The 22,042-nt window shown below is 39.5% G+C and overlaps 2 protein-coding genes across 3 annotated transcripts in view; one reads left to right on the top strand and one right to left on the bottom strand.

Moving 5' to 3' along the window:
- Positions 1-476: 476 nt before the first annotated feature.
- cacng5b (calcium channel, voltage-dependent, gamma subunit 5b) lies at positions 477-11,491 on the top strand. Its single transcript, XM_086289159.1, has 6 exons — positions 477-703; positions 3,845-4,100; positions 5,967-6,053; positions 6,734-6,874; positions 6,958-7,103; positions 8,986-11,491. The coding sequence occupies exons 2-6, from the start codon at positions 3,905-3,907 to the stop codon at positions 9,244-9,246; spliced, it is 831 nt and encodes a 276-aa protein (XP_086145285.1). The 5' UTR covers positions 477-703; positions 3,845-3,904; the 3' UTR covers positions 9,247-11,491.
- Positions 11,492-13,489: 1,998 nt separating this feature from the next.
- Positions 13,490-22,042, bottom strand: part of cyth3b (cytohesin 3b) — a 41,135-nt gene continuing 32,582 nt past the window's right edge. For both annotated transcript variants that reach the window (XM_086289158.1, XM_086289157.1), the window contains 4 exons: positions 21,206-21,282; positions 18,487-18,558; positions 18,182-18,336; positions 13,490-15,731 (listed from right to left, as the gene is read on the bottom strand). In XM_086289158.1, coding sequence (XP_086145284.1) covers positions 15,659-15,731; positions 18,182-18,336; positions 18,487-18,558; positions 21,206-21,282 — 377 coding nt within the window. In that variant the 3' untranslated portion in view covers positions 13,490-15,658. The remainder of the gene's footprint in view (positions 15,732-18,181; positions 18,337-18,486; positions 18,559-21,205; positions 21,283-22,042) is intronic.

Here is a 22,042-nt window from a genome sequence, read left to right on the forward strand (position 1 = left end):
TACACATCCTCCGTGCAGCTATTGAAGTGGCCAGAGAGTGTATATGAATCACAGAGACCATTTTACAGCAGAACAAACGACTAGTTGTTCGAATAATGTGAGAATATAATCAGGGTAGTTTTTCCATCCCTGATTGGAGGTGTGTTTTCTTTAAGACGTGACCATAAATGGATAAAATGCTAGTTTATAATATACAACATGGATCTGTAAAGAATTTCATTACAGAACATAAACTACTCTATCCTTTTCTGATTGGAGCTGTCCTTGGTCCTGATAGAAACAGAGTGAGTTTATGTAAAGGACATCACACTGACTTAAATTCACTGATTCATCGCAGAGAGTTAATCAAAGCTTTGACCAGTTGGCTCATTAGCAGTGGAGTGGACTCGCTTTGATAGCAGGTCTCTCTCTCTCCACAACATCAACAATCCCCCTCTCTCTCTCTCTGAAAGCACGCAGCAGAGAGCGGGACCAGCGGTCCGTCTCAGTTTATCTCACGGACTGTGTCTGCAATGCGTTATCTCTCTACCCAAAGATTACACAGTTTTCCGAACGAATTCGTGACCGACTCGACGGAGCAACGCCGATCTTCCTCCGTAAGTCAGACCTTCAGCGGGCAAACTGCAGGAGTGAGGTTTTAATTCACAACTCTGGGCGCAATCTCTGCTCCGAGTGCAGGAAGAGCCAGACGGATCATAAACAGGTGCGTGTGATAAAGTCTCTCTCTCTCTTTTTAAATTAATCAACAGCTTTAATCTAAAATGGTCAACTATTTTTAATCCTTGATTCCAGTTACCTGCAATGATCTGTTTCATTTGAGTATTGAGTTGGAGTCTAATATTCCTACACAAGTCTATGCACACAGTACTCCTTAGCTCACTATGTACCCATATCTTAGCTGTTTACTTCATTGTGACAACATGTTTGGTTTTAATAGGAGTAACAATGAAACTGTGCTTATAACCTTCATGGTCAGAGTTCAATCTTGGATAAGAAGAGACGTTTGAGGACGCTTAGTGTTGATTGTGGATGAAAGAGCTCCTTCATGTTTGATAAGTGAAGTGTGAATATTGTGCACTGACATGTTATGGAGCGATAATGCTAAAAGGAGTGTTTTTTCCATCCCTCTAAAGGAATTTAACCTGTGAAGTAATGACAGATTATAATAGTCATGTAGAAACCCAGTATGTTTTTTATTACATTATATTTGTACAATAATCTTTTCCTTTATTACTATTTCAGAAAGATATAACTGCATATTTGAAGAATTCCAGTGTCCACTTATTGTTTACTCACCTTTTTGTTTGTTTGTTTGTTTTTTAAAAATGTGACCTATAGTGAAGCAGATTTTGCACAAATATCTTGATTTCTATTTCTACTTAAAATAATGCTGATTGCAGGTGTACTGGTGCTCTCTGTGTTTTCAATCCTGACCGTGTAATTGCAGTGTTCCCGGTTTGTGTATTGATCCTTTAATATCTGTTAGCACGCTGCTGTCACTAAGTAATAAAATACGTGATTAAATGCTCTGGATGGTACTGGATAACAGTCTGACTTGTGATATATGAATATTGGCTGTTTCAGAGTAAATGAGGTGACCTTGTTGGGGGATGATTTAGATGATATGGAGGGTGTTTCTACTGATAAAATGTGATCTCTTAAAGAGCAGACACTGGCTTTTTTAGCAGCTTAAACTCTAGTTGCTCGAGGGGCAACAAAAAGAAGTCTTTATGCTGATTAATGTGCTTGTAGAGGGAAAATATTCCTATTTATGCAAAACTGTTTCATAAATATGCTGTGAATTAGCTACTATTTAGCCCCCTTTAATATCTGTCCTCTACTTGATCCTTCCCCCTTATCACCACCCGGAGATTATTCACATGGGGTTCCCAAATGGGATGTAAATCATCACCTTGTCTCTTCAGATGATGTCTCATTATGTTATCAGTCGGCCAGATCCCAGTGCTGGCTTGCACTGTTGGATTCATGGCCGTAAAATGTCAGAAGCTCGTCTTGGATTTCAGATAAAGTGACCGTTTGTATTCATAGTAGCAGACTGCGACACATTTAATGTACCTCTGCCTGGAGGCTCAAACAGGTTTTATTGAATCACACTTCATTTTCCTTTTTGTGGGAGGTTGGATAGTTAATTCTCGTGACTGAATTAGTATTTTCTGTGATAATGAAACTTGGAGTCAAATGTAAAAAGAAAAAAAAATGCTACAATGTTTTTCCACTCTTTCTCTATTTTGATTTCTCTCTGAAAGTGTCAAGGGGCACACAGCGACACACCTCAAGCACCATCACAGTTTCTGTAATGGAAACCTCTTTGTTGAAGTTTGTATTTACATAAATATGCAAAGATTTTAGAAGTTATGGTGGTGTTTTATGAATCTGAACATTGCTCTTTAATGGAATGAATTGAGACTGGGAAAGCTGCCAGACTGATGAAATATAAACATTAACTCCATCATGAACCGCGTACTCTTTATTTAAGGAAGCTTGTTTCTGCCAATAAAATAACTCAAAATTTGAAGCTATGAGTCCCACAATACTGACTCTCTCAAACTTTCAGTTTACTTCTGAGTAATTTGAAATTTCATGATATCTAACTCAACTTAACTCAACTCAACTCCAGATTTTGTGATATTAGCCTGAAATTTTTACTCATAAACAGCAAAAACAATAAACAAATACATAGATAAACAAATAATACAACCAGCACATCCTGAAGTGTGCAGTTACCTTAGCTTAGCACAAATATGGGGGGGGGAGATGAATAACTAGCTTGTTTCCATCCAGGTGTTAAACATATAGTAATCACAAAGCGCTGTTAAACAAAACAAGTAAAAACTAGGAATATGCACAATGAACAATGAAAAGAATATTAAAACACAGCTGCTAGCAACACAAAACCATGTTAAAAACATGCTAAACTCAGACGGTAAAACAATAATACCAAAGGAAACTCAACAAATCCACAAAGTTAGCTAAACATAGCTGGCATTGTAGACTGCGTCAAAGTCCTGATGTTACAGACTGAGAGACTGTGTCCTCCCCCAGTCTTCAGTCTTATACTAGCTTCAGCTAAATGCAGCTAGCTGCAAACAAGTCAGTGAGCGGCAGTCTGTTTATCAAGAAGTTGAGATAAATAGTCTGGAACAAGCTAATTTTCATAAACAGATACATGAATTACAAAATAGTGGAAGGCAGATTTTGTTGCTTGTAGCCAGTCACAGGAGCTGATTTCCCAGTTTCTTTATGCTAAGCTAATTAGGTTCATGCTAATAATAGTATTCTCAACCTTTAACCCTGTAAGAGTTTTTGAGACCTCTACATTATTAAAAAAACAAACAAACAAAAACAAAACCCACAAACAGAACCCTAAATAAATTGCACAATATATATATTTTAAGCAGTAGATTACAAAAGAAAAAAAATGCTAGTTAAAATATAACTCAAATTAAAACTCATATATGCAAATTAATAATTATAATTAATGACCACTTGTTTTTATTTGTCAGAAGGTTCAATAAATAGAATTTTCTGGAAATTATTTTGTGGTTCAGGCTTTTTAGGGTTTTTTTTGTCATAATTGTGTAAATAACATTTTGAATTTTGTTAAAAATAAATAAAAATTCACATTTTATATGTCACAGGATTTTTTTAAACTTTTGTTTGGTCGTAGCTTTTAGAGGTTATAGTTTGTTTTTTTCTTAGTGTTTCTTTTCTTAACGTTTTTTTTTATTTTTTATTATTATTTTTATTTTAAGCATCTTTTTTGGTGGTTTCTGTTTCCAGCTTCTTTTAAAGTGCCACATCCATCTCCCTTTTTCTCCTCCAGCTTGCTGCTTGGATTATTCTGTATTTTACGCCGGCTGCTGGAGCTCACCCTGCTGTGGCCATGAGTGCATGCAGCAGGAAGGCCTTGACTTTGCTGAGCAGTGTCTTTGCAATCAGTGGCCTGGGGCTGCTGGGAGTGGCAGTGAGCACCGACTACTGGCTCTACCTGGAGGAGGGAGTCATTATGCCTCTGAACCAGAGCACTGACATCAAGACCTCGTTGCACTCTGGCCTCTGGAGAGTCTGCTTTCTGGCTGGTTAGTGACTAGATTTTAAAAATTAAGGAAATATGTGGGTACGGCTATCTCTGTGCTCCTGAAATTTGTCAGTTAGTCATGGATGAATCAAAAGTGTAGAACAGATAACGCCACTGGATTTTACTCTCTCACATTCAAGATCTTCATCATCTCTACAGTAAAGGTGGCGACAGCAGCAAGCTGTCACAGTGATGTATCATCATGTAAACCACCAGCATTCATATTCACACACATTCACAATTACTTCATCACTGTGTGTGTGAGTGGAAAAGAGAGCTTGTGAGTAAGTGTCGAGTACAAGTAAAAGTGATAAAAAGAGCAATGAGGAGACAGAGGATGAGTCCTCGTGTCTGTGTGACGTTGTCCTGCACAACGTCATGACTGTGTAGCATTTTAGAGCATTATCAAGCTAAAAAAGGCCATTAGGGAATATCACTGCAGTGAAGTAGTGGATATGTTCTACTTATGCGTGACTATCAAGGTCAGAGCTGCAGTGTACTGTGTGTTCTGCACTGTGATCAATTTTCATCAGGTTATGCTACTGTCGCTCCTCTTTGGGAATCAGAACATGCAAAAACTGACAATTTTGGACAAAGTCACTCCAGTCTTGACGCTAGTGAAGGTTTGAATCTTGTTATCTTGTTACAGCTGTCACTGTAACAAGATAACAAGATAGCCATGTTGTTCAAAAACATCAGATAATCTTTTGTACCATCAGCTGTAGCTGTCCAACCTTCTCGTGTCCTCTTTTGGTCCCTCTCTATGTTAGTAACACTGCTTTTACTCTTCGTGAAATTATAGAACAGGGTTACATAATGTGTAAAAGTACCCTAACCTCTGCTGATGCAGTACCTACAGCATTCCAGGTCTCCTCTGGCATTAACATCAGCACAAAAGCTGTGCACCGGGAGCTTCACGGCATGGGTTTCCATGGCTGAGCAGCTTCTGTATTTGGGATGGCTCAGTACTTTTGTCCATATATTTTGTCTAGAATCATCTGGGTAGTTTGTGTATTCACAGCATTTTGTAAATGTCCGTATTACCCTATGTGAGTCCCAAGACTCCACAGTGAGAAGGTCTAAGTGAGTACAGTGGAAAATAAGTAGCACAATAAGACAAAACAACACATTCCCACATACAGACACTCGGTCATCACAGGAACGACTAGAGGAACTAGTTCCTGTCTCAAAACTACCTTTGGTTACAATGGATAAGTGTCCCACGACCAAGCTATTATTTTAAAGCTTGTTTTCATTTAAATGGTCACATTCACATAAAGAAAGCATGCACAGAATCACCAAACAAATCTGCTCAAAAACAAACAAACAAACAAAAAATATTTCACAAGTTTGACAATTTTGCCCCAAAATATGTTTTAAAAGGGTTTTTTCCCCTTATGAGGTAGACTTCTACTACACAACATTATAAGTTCATTTACAGCTCATTTATGAAATTTCTGATCATCCAAGAGCAGCTGAGCAAACATCATTCAGCAAAAATAATGAGTAGAGATCCCTGCCACCACATCTAAAACTGTTGTGAGCCTGTGTCAGTATGTGTCATATGATTGTCACTAAGTCAGTTATATGGGGCAGGAATTCTCCCACAGATTTCTATTTAGGACTCTTTGGCTGCCATGTGTCTCTCAAAATGCCTCTGCCCACATGCCGACCTCTTCTCTGGCTGTTTCAGCCTTTTGCTTCTGTTCTCACTGATTGTTAAACCTTCTTTAAGCTCCACTTTAATTCTAGTCATTTAAATAACTGACTTTTAATCCTCAAAGAGTTCTGCACATCTGTTTGTCCGATGTTTGCGAGGGTAAATTCGAATGAGTCTCACCCTCACTTCTGTCTCGTTCCTTTGCAGGTGACGAGTCAGGTCGCTGCTTCACCATCGAGTACATCATGCCAATGAATGTCCAGCTGACGTCAGAGTCCACAGTGAACGTGCTCAGTAAGTACCAGCAGGACACACCGCCTCCAGCTGCAGCTTTAGGCAAAAAAAAGTAATCACAACTAGCACTTGTTTATATTAAAGGCTGGGGGCATTTTTCAGTCTGAGAACTTGTTTTCCAATAAGCTCATGTTCAGAAGTCTGAATGCAGTGAGATCACATACGTCTGACTCATCTGAACCCTCACGTCGCCGCCTGCTCCTCCCTGGAATACTTATTGCCTCTTCACAGACAGTCCTTCAGTAAAACTCAATGTCAAAACTTAACTGAAGGATAAATCACTCCATTTAGTCGATATAATGAGCTCCAGTGCAGCGCTCCATTTGGGGGAATTTTATTCTAGTTTTTTTATTTCAAGACTCATTGTTCTCCATCCTCTTTCTTCTGTGGTTCTCTAGTTTGAATGTAAAACTATTTTCTATCAAAGACGACAAATTAAAAAACTGCTGTATAATTAAAATAGATCAAAACAGGCCCTAATTTCCCTTTGTGATATTAAGATAATCTAAATGTAATTTTTTCCAATTTCCACATTAAAAGACTTTTATTCTGCTTTTTTTCTTATTTATAAGTATTTAGTATTTTTTTTCATATCTCAGCTTCTTTGGCTCGATCATTTGTTTAGTGTTTTTGTGGTTAAACAGCAGGCTCCTTCATCTGCTCTTTATCCTCCTCTTCAGAGATGATCCGTTCAGCCACTCCGTTCCCTCTGGTCAGCCTCTTCTTCATGTTCATCGGTTTTGTCCTCAACAACATCGGCCACGTCCGCCCTCACCGCACCATCCTGGCATTTGTCTCTGGAATCTTCTTTATCCTCTCAGGTAAGGCAACTCCTCCTTTCTCTGGATCATCTCCTGTCGTGTCTCCCTTTTACTTTTTTAACATCCAGTTTCTCTGTCCTCAGGTCTGGCTTTGGTGGTGGGCCTGGTGCTGTACATTTCCAGTATAAATGATGAAATGCTGAACAGGACGAAGAGCAGTGAGGCCTATTTTTCCTATAAGTACGGCTGGTCCTTTGCCTTTGCTGCCCTCTCCTTCCTGCTCACTGAGGTGAGAAGCTGAACATAAAAAAAGAAATGACTTTTACTGCTGTTTGGCACGGCTGTGGATGCAGCATCCGTCAGTTCACACGCTAAAAAACATTCAAGAAGAAACATGTTTATATGTTCATATGAATAAATCTAGATAACATAAAAACATTGAGCTCTCATTGCCACTGTGCACTTGTTGGCATGTGTGGTAGTAACAGGAAGGTAAATAGGAAGGATTTTATTTTGAAATCTCCTCCTTAAAATGACTGTGCTCATAGTATTGAGTGTTTACTGCCCTCCAGGGTTCACATTGAGGAAATACAGGATTACCTCAGGTAAACAGTTATTATGATATTATTATTAACATGCATGAATACAGATGTTTACAGTATTCATATACTAGTTATTCTAATGTACTACTGAATAGATAAAAAATGTAACTTTCAGTTATCCTGTATTCATTACTTATGTTTTTGTGTTTGCGTGTCATTCTGTCTGTAAACACAATGGCTCCAAAGTTTTAAATGAATTCATAGAGATGTAGATTGACTGATTTATTGGTCGAAAATTGACAAAAAGCCTTTTAACTTAAGTGTGGAATATGTTGTCAACATATAGAAAGTGCCATTTAAAGATTTAAAATATCACGTTACATTTGACCTCTGACCTCTCCTTCAATGTCAATCAATTGATCTGAAGGTCAAAGTAATGAAAATGCTTTATAGAGCTTATTGAGGAGACAACAGGTTTTCAGACTGATGACAACATGTTAGCATTTTTGAGTACATGTTGTGTAATGTACATTACATTAATGTGTTACAAATGTTTAAATACATTCAACAAGTCAGCAATTTGAATACATGAACAATTTTATAATTGTTGGGTTTTTCATTTTTTGTGTTTGTATTAAAAAAGCACTACTCAAAATTGTGTCAAGTATATTAAAATAGGTTTCAGAAGGGAAAATAACAGCTTCTTAAACTATGTTTAAAAAGAACAAAGAAAACAAACTGAATATATACAAAATACAATGGCATTCCCTTCAAAGTAAAAGCTGCCCAGAGAGTGAGCTGCCTTGTTGGAGGTTTGGTTTCACTCTTGTTTTTGTTTGTTTAGTTTCTTTTTTGTGTTTATAGCTCATGAGCTCATCAGAGGTGAATCACAAATCATTAGAACATTTCATTTCCAGTTTGAGTGAATTTCTGTTCAAACAGTGTAAATATCATCTTATGAACAGCACCCTCAACAAGGTCACTGCTGAAAAGGCTGGCTGTTTGCACAGCGCTGTATCGAAGTGTGGTAATGCAAAGTCAACTGATTCGACACAAAATTCAAGCTGTTTGAAGTCCACTGTGAACTTTCTGCAGTCTGAGATGATTTGGGGTGTCGTGTAATCTGCTGGTCCGAAGTCCGAAGTCAATGTGGCCTTCTACCAGGAGGTTTTACCACGCTTCATGCTTCCATCTCCTGACAAGCTTTCAGGAGATGCCAATTTCCCTTTCCACCTGCTCACAGTGCCAAAACTACTACCAAATGATTTTCTGACCATATTATTACTGCGCTTGATTGGCCAGCCAGCTCACCTGACCTGAACCCCACAGAGCATCTTTCAAGAGGAAGATGAGAAATACCCGACCCCAGAATACAGACAAGTTGAGAGCTGCTATCAAAGAAACCTGGGCTCCAATAACACCTTAGCATAGCCACCAGACACCTCCACCTCCATGGCACGATGCACTGATGCAGTAATTCATGGTCCCAACCAAGTACTGAGTGTATAAATGGACATACTTCTCTCTGTCTTCTAATAATTTCAGATTGCTAATTACTGAATGTCTTAAGCTATAAGCCATAATGATCATATTGTTATTTATGAATAAACTGACTCTTCCTCACTGCAGAGCGCCGGCGTCATGTCAGTCTACCTGTTCATGAAGCGCTACGCAGCAGAGGAGCTCTACCAGCCCCGCCATCCCAGCTTCTACCGTCCTCGCCTCAGCAACTGCTCCGACCACTCTGGTCAGTTCCTCCACCCGGAGGCCTGGTCACGTGGACGGAGCCCCTCAGACATCTCGAGTGAAGCTTCCCTTCAGATGAGTACCAGCTACCCTGCTCTCCTCAAATGTCCTGACTATGATCAGGTGTCCTCTTCGCCCTGCTGAAGGGCGGTTAGTAACCTACCAGTTACTAAAGAGTCACCGAGGCATTGACAAAAGGCCAGAGTTTAAGATACAAGGTTGATATTTAAGTGTGAGTTTGCACCATTACGACCGTGGTCAAGTGATTTGGAAACCAGTTATTTTCAGCAAGTTGTTGTTTGTTTTTACGTTTTTTTTTTATCGGGTCAGAAAAGATTTTGGGGAGTTTGTTGTTGTAGCAGACACGACTGCAAAATCTGCAGATTTTAGAAGAAAATGGTCATTGTGCCACTGCTTCTGCAAAGATCTCAAAAACATTTAAATATTTTTTTTTATTTTCATGTTCAGAAGGTCAAGTATAGATTACTTTGAACTGTATTTTTACTGTACCTGTGCTTTTTACTTTCCAGTGCCTCACAGCTGTTTCTTTGCTTCCTTTTGTGATTTAAATGAGTGTGCCATGTTTTAGGACCTTCTATATGTGCTAGTATAGATCACATCAGTGCAATAACAATAATATCAGAAGGCACAATAATATCTGTGGTTGATGTTTCATTGGATGTGCAGTTTCAAAAGCACACATTTCGCTCAGAAGTTGCTCATGATCACAATCAGCAATACCTCTATACTCAGAGCCAAACGTAAAAAAAGAGTAGAATGTAAAATGTGTCCGGTCATTTGCAGTTTGTATTTCTACAGAGTTTCATTTACCTCACATTTGTGTTAAACTATGAGCATGTTATTGGTTACTGTTTGCTGCAAAAAACACTTGGCTGCCTTTATTTTCCCTTAAAACTGATCGAAAACAAGCCAGTAAAACTGCCTACCCAACTACTACACGTGAGGCTCCATCTCACAAAACCCTACAGACAAACGCTGTTGTGCAGTTGAAGGGCAGTTCATTCAGATGTGGTTCTAATTTTCAGTAATGTTGTCATTTGACACCTTCAAAGGCAGCAGGAAAACCGGATTGTCATCAAACTAAAGGCAACATATTCAAGACATTATGTTGAAATGCCTTTGACTCTTTATTTAGCCATACATTGACCCAGAATCTAACATGAAATCATAGATACTTGTTTTATATACACTGGTTTTTGTTTATATTTTTATATATATATATATATATATAATATGTCCAGATTACATGAATTCATGATGTTGTTCCTGGTGGAGCTGCTAGAGATCTTTGTTAAAAGGGCGTTGCATCTGTAAAATAAATGTCTGCCATACAGTTTTCTTTTTCCTTTTTCCTTTTTTACATTTTACCCTGTGATTCCATATTTATCCACTGGGAGGCAGTGTTTGTCCTTTTCTTTCCTCAGCTCATTTTTTTTTTATCAGTGTGCAAATCTGCAAAAACAAAACCTGAAGTAACCTTTGTTATTTATGCACACTTCAAATCCAAATACAAACACTGACTACCTAAGCTTACGCAGTGACTAACTGAGTCAGTCTTTGTCATTTACAGTACTGTGCAAAAGTCTTGAGCCATCCCTGAATTCTTTAAAAATAGTTTGCTCCTAATTTTCTGAACGTCTTTCAGCATTTTCTTTGGACGTCGGCTGCTTTTTCACTCATTGTCAGTTCATTTCCTGATCGTTTCCTGATGATTTAATTTTGTTAAGTCGCTTAACTCTGACCCATCAATCATTCCAGCATAAAAAAGGCACCTAACTCAACGGATGACCTTGAATTAGGGGCACTTTATTACTAACAGCCTGTAATAAAAACACACACTTTATCCATTTCTATAGTGAATGCAGTTATGCACCAACAAAGTGACTCCCAAAATGACTGTTAGCTGGAAACGGGGCATATTTCATTAACAGTATCTGAAAGGCATGTTCTATGAAATAGGAAATCAAAATTGGTCCCAGTGGATGGATGACTGTCAAGAAGCCATTCTTAAGGAAGGGAAACAGGGTTTTCTCCCTGAGGTACGAAATTAGAGTAACATTATTGAAGCAGTGTGGGATCATCGTGATGGAGGACAAAACAAGAACCATCCAACATCCAAAGAAGAGCTTTGAATGTCCTGCAAGAAGCCTGGAGAACTATTCCTGAAGACTACTTATAGAAATGACAAGAAAGTTTGCGTAACAGACTTCAGGCTGGTTGGAAAATAAAGGTCGTTGTACCAAGTATTAACTTTTAGGCTTGTTAGAATTGTACACAATCTGTCTTTGCCTTATAGACTGTATATACACGTGTGATGGTGCATCTTTCAATAAATCACTGCACCTATTTCACATTTTCCTTACAAAATATAGAGAAATGAGGGGCAGCTCAAGCCTGCTGCACAGTACTGTAACTGTGATGCCTCGCTCTGCTTTTCTAATAAACTGTGTTAAACCAAGTGTGTCCATCATTATGCTACCTGCTCAAATACAAGTTATAGCCACAGTTTTCCAAACCTGTCTTATAGTACAAAAGCACAATAACAACAATATAGCATTAACTATTTTTGACTGTCCGATTACTTTTGAGACTGTGAAAATAGGGAACTGTGTATAAAATGGACTGTAATTCCCAACCAGTTAATGCTCCACAAACACACAGTATTGCTTATGTGATTTAAGTATCACGGACATTTTCAGCATTAGCTCTCATTTCCATTAAGTCGTTTTTAGCATAATAACATTACGCTGCAATGAATGGAGTCACAAGCTGCACACTTTGTGTAGAATTTTTTTTCCCCCATGGATGATAATCAGCTGAGCACTGGGCCCATAATACTTTAATATACTATTTTAGTGACCTATTTATTAGGTACACAATCATTTATTAAGTATATACAGACTGCTTTTGAACTGGACTGTTTGTTTTGCACATTAACACAATTTGCACACACAATTTTACCTCCATAAAACATACCCGCATACAAAGTTGTCATTGTTACAGGCACTAGAAGTGCACAGGTGGGTCAAATTTGATTATGAAAGCTCCAAAATGCAGGAATAAAAGCTATCAACTTAAATGATGAGATGTGCTGTTACATAAGGAGAGCTATACAGGGCCATAGAAATACATCAACCCAGCAGCAGGACCAGCATCTGCTCTGCTAGAAGATTATCCTTGGGCTACTGAGGGGCATCTTTCTGACTAAACTATCAGAATCAGACTCCATGAGGGTGGCATGGGGGCCTGCTATACTTCAGTGGGACTTGTACTCGCAGCTTGACAGGCGGCACACCAGAACAGACACATCTGCCACTGATGGTCCACTCGTTTCATAAATTCAGTGGCAAGAGTGTGCAGGCATTTCCTGGATAAAGGAGGTACTAATGCCTCAGGAACCTCTGGGATGATATGTATCTGGGTATCCAAGGCGACCAAATAGAGCTAAAGCTCATCAATGCTTTCATCCAGGACAGGACGTCCCTACAGGACAACATGTTCAAACTTTGTCTAATCCTACCAGTTGTGACAAGAACACTAGCAAAAAGCAAAATTGGAAAATAATCAGTCAGGAGGGATAAGAAGAGAGTAATGATCTGTGACCACCACCTGTGAAACCTTTCCCTAGAGCTGAACACATCTGTATCCCAGAAGTTTATCTGGCTTTGTCTTACCGTGCTGACTAAATATTCCCTTATTTTATTTATTTGTCTTATGAATCTACTAAAGCTGTTATTATTTAATAGGGATGTTTTCCTTAGGTTTATTATGTAATGAGCCGCTTATATTCACATCATTGACATAAATGGTGTGTACAAAATAAGAGAAACCCAGTGAGCACTGTAATAATCATAAACACTGAATCTACTGCAAGAAAGCTGTCGTTTTATTTAAAGGTAAATGTACCTAAAAACGTAAATCTCTGCACATAATAAAGCATAAAAATTTATTTCAGTATCTGTTTTACCACAGAAAACACTGAAGCGTATGACTTTTCATTTTGGTTGATGATTTTTTTTCTTTGAGAGAACAGCAGAAAAAAAATAGTAAAATTAAAGATTCAGGTTTTTGTGCATATTTCTCTGAACAGCCTGTAGAGGGTGTTATTGCTTCACTTATTGTGCACGTTAACACACAAATCCAATAGGTCATCCTTCACCTTTCCCTACTTCCTGTTAATTTACCACGTGTTCGCCAGGATGCAGGTATACATCACTGCTCCCCATCATGGAGGATGACCTCTGCATTCACAAAAACAGCTCATCGTGCTCTAAGCAGCCTGAGTGCTTCATTAATAACAGCTCATTATTTATGCGAACAAGTAGGTCAGAACCAGCATTAATAATGAACACACCACAAATCTGCTTTATGTATACTTTATGTAGATACACGTAATGTACAACGTGACCAATAGCTTTTACAGAGAATATAAAAGTTAATGTAACTATAAGCCCACACAGGGCAGTAGAAGATAATATCATGCCCTGACCACAAGGCTTTCACTGTATTTTACAATTATATAGAAAACTACTGGTGTTTTTGACATCATCATCATCAATTATATAATCACCATCACCGATATTACTTTAGTATAATCATCATCATATTCACCATAATCTTCATCATCATCATCATCATCATCATAAATACAACCACCTTTCTCACTCAGTCATGGCTTTTTAACGGCGTTGTCAGTTATTTATCCAATATTCATCATCCCCATATATTTTATAATGATTATGTTTAAGGCTTTTGCAAAGAAGACCTCAAACTTCAGCTGATGCAAACTGCCAGTCGGCTCAAACATGGTTACACACAGAGTTTGTGCATACTACAACAAAGAGACCAGAAAGCTATACATTGTATATACAAACATAACTTAGGCATACACTGCTGAACATTTACAGGTAGTATTAAACCATTTCACAAATGAAAATAAATACAAAAATGATAGCTGGTTATTAGATATAGAAATGTTCAAAGAGAAGAAACACAAAGGCAAGCAAGGATCTTTAGGAGTACGAACCAAATGCAAACAGGATCACGACAACACACCGACCTTCACTCACATAGGCCATAGATAAGGGAAAGGAAAAAAAGAAGCTTAATTGGACTGGTACCTAACTGGGCTTCTGCACAGCCAAAAATAAAACCCACTCAGTAGATAGACTTTCTCAAATGAAAGCGCTCTGAAAGTTCTAATCCTTAAGATGTCAATGAAATGAGATCCTGGTTTGACAGCTGCCAACAAATGTTATCCTGCTACTGTTTCATGTTAAAAGCATTTAAAAAGAGGGCTTTTATTGTGAAGCAGTCATAGGTACATAATATATTTCTCACTAAGATTAAGGCTGATGGAAATGGGTTACCCCATATTACATATGTAAATTATTTAAATAGTATATTTGCTATTTTTAAAAAATAATTCGATTAAAGGTGAGGAAAGGTGTGAAAAAGTCTAGTTGTAATCAAAGTCAAAACACTGTAAACAGCAGACAGTGCTGTAGTTCAAACATTCACTTCTCGAGCTGAAGATGCTTGGGTCGATCTGCAGAGGAGGTGCAAACGTGTGGGAGCTACCTGCTCTGGCGACCCCTCGTAAGGGAGCAGATGTTCAAAATGTGTGACAGGATACCGTCAAACCAGAGGTGCTGAAATCTTAAGGATTGCAACTTTAAGTCCACAAAGAGAGTTGAATTTGAAGCTTTAGCAAAAGCGCCACTGCTACTCAACTAAAGTAAGAAAGGATGCACGTTACAAAATTCTCTGCTCCACACAGATAAATGAAATCAGTCCAGCTGACTGTAAAGAACCTAAATCTAAGCCATCTTTTTGTTGTTGTTGTTGATGTCCTCTGAGGTTACTCTTCAGCCGTGGCACCTTGAGAGAAGAATTCAGCACCAGAGTGAGATGACGACGTGGTCCAGGTGAGGTTGCACTGCGGTCATAACCACGTCCCAAACGTGTCCGTCCATCCCCTCATCCCACCTCCCCCCTTCTCCAGCAGTCACCCTTACATTTTGCGCACCGTGTCAATGACCACACATCTGAACTGATTCTGAATAACAACTTTTTTCATAAAGCACAATGGAGGGAACACTTGCATCACTTATGCACCCATACTGTAGATGCGGTATGCACCGAGAGCATGCACACTGCTGCATACACACAAATACAAACATATTGGTCTACAATAACCCACATGCATGCATGTGCACCTGAAACATGGCAGTTGGGCTTTAGGGAAACCTATAAACATCTTATAAGCATGACTGGGGAGGTAGGGGGGTGTATATGAGATGGAGGAGAAACAAACTGGCTGGAGCGCTGCTTTCTCCCCAGCAAGTGTGTGATGTCTCCCCAGCAAGTGCATACAACTTGTGGAGAGTCCAGGAAAGAAACCAAAGTCTGCCTTCGGGGTTGAAGTCAGCTCTGTGCTCTTCAGTCCAGCTTTGTAGTGTGTGTGGTTTATGAATGCATGAACTTAAGGAGATAAAGATGGAGGGGGTTTGGAGGTTCACCTGATTGTCCCTCTTCATTTCTTGTTGGCGATGCGTCTCTTCCTGGTGGCCAGCATGTCGTAGAAAGGATCTCTGCTAATGCTTGCCCTAGAGAAGCCAATCAGAGGACAGCGATGAAATAAATAAGAAGGCCACATGAGAGGAGGGTCTCAAACATCTTTGATATGGAAATGCAGGCACATTTATACAAACGCATGCTTTAACTAGATCAGAAAAAGAAAAAAAAAAAAGTTAGTGGAGTGACCTAGTTAGGTTTCCATGGTTTCTGAAGAGGGACCCGCTCTCCTATTTTTTGTTTGTTGTCTTTTTTTTTTTGGATAGTCTGGTTTGCTGGAACCTTGCACTGATTCCCTCCTCCAGAACCCGGCCAAGAACGTAGCGAACCATGCAGTCGCACACGCTCTCTTCCTCTTGCTGCAGGTTTATAGGTCTGAAGGAGGGCAAACAACAGTCCTGCTTATAGACTCTTCTGCTTAGTTGGGGGGGGGAGTAAAGGCAGCCTACAAAGGCAGCAAGTGAGTCAGGAAGCCATTTGGGCTCTACCAAAAAGCTCAGTTTCACGGCTGCTAAATCCTGTTAGCACCAGCACAAAGCAAGAAGAGGCTCAACCCCCCACTGCGGATATCTCTGATTCCCTTTATAACGCCACACGCTAAAGAATGAGTGTGTGTAAGATGACTATCCTCTTTCATACTCCTCATTGTTGTGTTCTACAACCCAATTTTGTGAAACAATAACTCCACTGTGGAGAAATCAAATCAGAGCGCGGCTGCCACAGCTAAAAACCTTCTCCACCATTTTTCAGTCCTGGAAATGCTTCTTAAAAACTGATACATTGACTGGAATTATTTAATTTTTTTTTTCTAAAACACACTTTTCACTTCAAACGTGTCACACTAATTCATACAACAGCAGCTCACTTCCTTAATTGACCTACTTGGTCCAACTTCACTTCCTGACACTCAAGATGAGCAGATAAGGCCTTGCCTCTATAATCATCTCTACTTTAAAAAAAAAAAAAGGGGCAAATCATAATTTCCATAAAAAGCCTTTTATCTCCACAGAACCCCGAGTCCTCTCGGACCCCTCTGGTGAAGTGCAAGCTGTGACTTGTTAGCTTTGGTAGATGTGAGTGCGTCACCCCTAGTTTGGAGCTGCCTGTGTTGGATAGGTTTGCTGGCTCAACCCTGGTGCGTTATACGCAATGTCTAATCCCCCATCATGTCTCCTGTGAATACTCTGATAGTATAGAGAGGGGAGGTGGATGATTGCACTACATTATGGTATATAAGCACTCTGTTCTGCTGAGCCAACTCTCTTTGACATTGCACCACCGTTTATGCAGGCGATTACAAAACATCCAGCATTTAGGTCATTAAAAGCAAGGTTATCACAGCTGCCAAAGCGATGGTATACTCACTGCCAGCGTGAATGTATACGATCTGATGGAAATAAAACATGTTGTTATTCGTTTCACTGTTTAATTTAAACACTGTAGTAAAATACAGTCACGTGAAAAAGAAAGTTTTTGCAGTCGTCATTTGAAGCAGTTGTTTTCTGTAGGACTCTATCGTCTCACATCACTGCGGAGGAACTCTGGCCCACTCTTCTCTGCAACGTTTCTTGAGATCATTGAGGTTTGTGGACATTTTATTTAATGCACAGCTCTCTTAAGGTCCTGCCACATTGTAGCACCTTGGTTCTACAAAAACAGGTAAAAATGCTGCTATGCTTTGGACTATTGCCTGGTTACATGACCTAATTTGCACCAAGCTGTCAGACAGATGCTCTCTCTTGTGACTGCAGAAAACTTCGGTATACAGAGCATGTAATGATGGACTCAATGACTGTGAGGTTGCCAGGTCCTGTGGCTGCAAGACAAGCCCAAATCATCACGCCTCTACCACCATGCTGCAGAGCTGGTATGAGGCGTTTGTGCTAATATGCTGCGTTTGGTTTTTGCCAAATATGGCACGAAGCAATGTGCTTCTGTCTGAAGAACATTGTACCAGAAGTCTTGTTGTTTCTTAAGATGAAACTTTGCAAACCCAAACTATGCTGTCATGTCCTTTCAAGAGAGAAAGAGCTTTCTAATGAAAACCTCTGCCTTTGAAAATAGCAGAAAAATAGCAGACAACAGAAAACAGCAAACAGCCGGAGCTGGTGTTTGATGTTTGTGCAAGTTTGAACGTGGTGAAATCACAGAAGTATAAGGGTCAGAACAGGACTTCGAGAGAGATATAACAAGGTGCTCAAGAAGATGACCTTGAATGAGATCACCTAAACTGAAATCAAGTCAGGTTTTTGATCTCGTAAGACTTTAAGACTGCACCTCATATATTCAAGTTGTCTAGATTTAATTGAAATTAAAAAAGAACAGGTTAAAACTGGTTTCTGCCTTAAATGAATCCAACATCAAGGAAATCACATTCACGGATTTTTTTTTTATTTTTATTTGTTTATTCTGACGTAACAACAACCATTACTGGTTTAACACTGGATCTTTGTGCCGTCATTACTATTACGAGGAATCTTACTTGATGGATTTAATCCACTCCTCCTTCTCCTCAGGCGTGGGTGCTGATATCCTGTATACTACATGGTTTCCCTCCACTACACGCCCATCTGCCTCTGTCTTACAGGCTTTGATCACCTGGCCCTTGTGATTTGGGTTGTAGAGCTCAAAACAGTTCTGAAGGAGGGACAGAGAGGGGTCAAAGGTCATCAAAAACAGGTGCCAGATAATTATCTTTGGCGAAGAAATATTTTAACAAAAAGAAGATTTAGTGAACACAGTAACCAAGGGGAGAAAGGCTGAGGTCTCTAATCAGGCAACACTCACAGGTTTCCTGGGCTCCTCCACCTCCCTGATGCTGAGATTCTCCAGTGGGATGATCCCACGAGGCTCCTTGTCCTAAAGGAGAGAGCGATCAAAAGCAGGAACATGAGAGGAGGGGAAAAAACAACCAGAGTTAGACAGAGATAGATAGAAAGAGCAATTTAGAACAAAGTCAAAAAGCAAGTATTAAAGAAAGAACAGAAACCAGAAAAGGAGCAAGGGGAAGAAAGGGGAGATCAAAAATAAAAAAAAATCATAAAAAAAATGGCATAAAATGAGATTTCTATAAGAAAGAAACACTGGAACAGCCTTACACAGAAAAGAAAAATCCACTGTGATTGTAGCTTGTTGCCCCCCCCCCCCTCCCCTCCCCTCTACTTGTGCATGCTGCAGTCTGACCAGAGGACGGGACATAATGATAGTGTCCTGAAGGATAATACTACAGCAAAGAGAGGACAGTGCTGATGTGGCAGCAAAGAAACAAAGGCCCTGGTGGAAATCTTCAAGCACTATTGGCTAATTTTTATAGTAAGGGACAATGATTTAATAGTAACCCATGCCAACCTGAGCACATATGACAATTAAAACAGTCTGCAACATTTCATCCACTGTGGCCACAAGACAAGTATGCGATAATTACACGCTAGAGTTTTCTTTCTTTTCTATGACCCAGTAACTTTAGTAGCTTATTGCCGTTTTGTGCAGAAACTAATACAGAAAGGTGACAAACCATGTTAAAACTACATTAGTTGTGCACAAGGACAAAGTCAAAAAATGAATCCCAATGCAGAATTGCCAGAACTTCAGTTCCTAGAAGGGCAACTTCAGGGTCTTAAAATGCTTAAACGACACATTTCATAGCAGAAACAAGCATGTTCATAGTTTGGTGGTTTGATTCTGTACAGCACTGCATTTCCTCTTCATTGTAACTGTAGTGTGACACATTGCTGGGGGTATGGCCACTTTTAGTGACATATGCTAGACTCCATAGGCTTCTTTTTAAGCGGGATCTTTAGACCGTGTTTCTGGTGCTGGTGCCTTTTTTATTTTTAATTAAATTATTTGATAAATAAATGTGGCTTGCTATGCACATAACATTGTGTCCAAGAAGTCTTTTATTCTATGTTACTTAGCGCTGATTAGCAGAACTAATCTGTGCTAACTGTATGCATATCTGTGCCATACATGCATACAGCCTATGGCTGAAAAATCGTGTACATATGCTGATTAGTCATCCACACTCTTGTCCAAATATGGTCACTTCTGGCTCCTAAGAAAGATGGAGGTATTTTTTCCTGGTCTTGTGTAGTAGGCGGGTCCAGCGAGGTGGCGTACCACTAATCCCTTCTTTGACTGCTATCTAAGAGCTTTGAAGTGGTAACATTTTCTCTTTTCTCCCCTTTTTGCTTGCTTTGTTTATGACTACCTACATAGCTGTTCTTGTTTTACCATAAGTTTAGTTCAATTAAACAGATTTTGAATTAAAAAAATAAAAATAAAAAAATAAAAAATAAAAAAAAAATCACAATTTTCACATTGTGACGTGGTCTGTGGTGCCACTGCAGGGGGGTGGACGCACCGGCACGGAATCTGCAATCACGCCTCGCCGGCTTAAAAGCTGAACTAGGTCCTATTACTTTGAGACCTGTACTATGAAGCAGCATTTGGTCTCTTCCGGTTAACTTCAGAGTTAACCCTGGGTTTTTAGCACCGCAAAGGTGGTTCAGTTCTTGTTCTTTGGAATCGGAGATTAGCAACAGGTGTGAAATTGCCACCAACTGACCAATAAATTCTCAGAAAATAGCATCACCCTTCATGGAAGATAGTTCCAAGGATTTGGATAGTAGGAGGGTTTTTAGAGGCCCCTAAAGTCTCTGTTTCCTCAGTGAGAATCAATAATAAATATAGATTCTTAGACACAACCAGATGACTTGATTTTCTTTCCCGAACCAAAAAACTTTTCAGCCTGTGGTCCAAATCAGTTCATGAGTTTGTAAACTTGTGGCCTTTTCCTGTGGTTTGATGTCCTTTGACACAGAGACGTGAACTCCCAGGTGGACTGAAATGTAGGAACCTTCAGTCCATTAATGGCCAAATAAGACTGGGCCAAGAGTATACTTACACTCTGTGTACTCTGCACATCTCTCCTGGCTACAGGAAAGTGTTCAGCTCAAAATTGCAGTGTGTAGCTTTTAGTTGGGTCGGATCTCTCCATAAACAAACCACTCAGAAGTCCATTTGGAAGGCGACACCTTTTCCAAAGAGTCTCTGTGTTTTCTTTTTTGTTCATTTTAAATGGACTGAAAGGGAGAGAAAACACCCTTAAACTGAGACGTAAGAACAGGTGGTCACAAACCAAATGTTGACTCAGAGGCCGCTTTTTATATCAAACTACCAATAAACGGTGTGAAGACAGTGCAACATATTCAGTTATGTTTGGTTTGTAGAGTTTACATGAAGAGCTCCCTGCTGAAATCCATAACCGTAACAGCAGTGTAGCAAACTTGAATTGTTAATCCTCGTCGTTTTTCTGGTGCTATGGAATAAACTGCTTGTTATAATTAACAAGGAGGCTGTAGACTCAGGGTGGATTTCATACAGACTTCTGAGGATAAAAATGAAATGCTCGGCTCTGCGATGACACAAGCATACACACACAGCGGCAGAGATGCCTTTAGTTAATAAAAAAAAAAAAAAAAAAACATGTTGGTGTGAGACTCACAGTTGTGTATTCAAAGTAGTAGAGGCAGTTGTCCGTCAGGATGAACCACCTTCTCTTCCAGGTTTTCACTCTGCCCCCTGACAGGAAAAAAAAAGAGGAGACAGGAAGTGACACAAAGGCCGCAGTGACAGACTGGCTGTCTGCCCTCAGGAAAAAGAGCAGGGAAGTGATGGTCATTAATGAAGCCAACCAGCATCCGCTGTGTTTCCTTATGCGCTTTAAAATGACAAAAGCAAACATAGGTAGATATGGTTGGACTACTTGCCTGCAAGCAAGAGAGAGAGATTACTCTTGTAAATGTAAGAAATCAAAGCGGCCCAAACCAGTTATTGACTTTAAGCATTAACTCATTAGTAAATGTAATTCAATTTCCTGTGGCTGATCATTTCCAAAATGTCATTATTAAACACATACAATATTTCACATGCCTTTGAAAATTCACTTAGTGGGTTTCCTGTGATTTCCATTCAGTTTTCTGTGACGCTGCAGCCTGAGCTAACAGACAAACGGACGTCTTTTTAGTTTCTTGAAGATGTTTCAGCAGAATGAAGATAAGCTTCTTCATTCTAAAAGCTAAAGGTGAGTCGAAAATACTGGAGGTGGTCCTGACACTACACTGTCATGTGAGTCATGACTGGTAGACACATGGTGACAGAGGTAGAGCAGGTCATCTACCAGTCCATGTCCCATTGCCAGAGGTTAAATATCCGTTACTCCCTATCAGCGTTACCAGCTGATGGACCAGAGTGACGAGTTGATACCCTTTATCTTTTAGAACTGAAGAAGCCTTTTGCATGTGAGGTGAAACATCTTCAAGAACCTAAAAGGAAGTCCAGT

Source organism: Aulonocara sp. 'chitande type north' Nkhata Bay, linkage group LG4, assembly GCF_057382095.1.
Source record: "Aulonocara sp. 'chitande type north' Nkhata Bay isolate Kocher_YH1m ecotype deep benthic linkage group LG4, A_spYH_male_GT1.1, whole genome shotgun sequence".
NCBI classification, from domain to species: Eukaryota; Metazoa; Chordata; class Actinopteri; order Cichliformes; family Cichlidae; genus Aulonocara; species Aulonocara sp. 'chitande type north' Nkhata Bay.

What these genes read in the sequence shown, in the direction of transcription:
- cacng5b (XM_086289159.1), top strand. Translation starts at nt 3,905, where the DNA reads ATGAGTGCATGCAGCAGGAAGGCCTTGACTTTGCTGAGCAGTGTCTTT. An exon ending in GAGAGTCTGCTTTCTGGCTG is followed by an intron (nt 4,101 to 5,966) that starts GTTAGTGACTAG and finishes GTTCCTTTGCAG; the next exon opens with GTGACGAGTCAGGTCGCTGC. An exon ending in GTCCACAGTGAACGTGCTCA is followed by an intron (nt 6,054 to 6,733) that starts GTAAGTACCAGC and finishes CCTCCTCTTCAG; the next exon opens with AGATGATCCGTTCAGCCACT.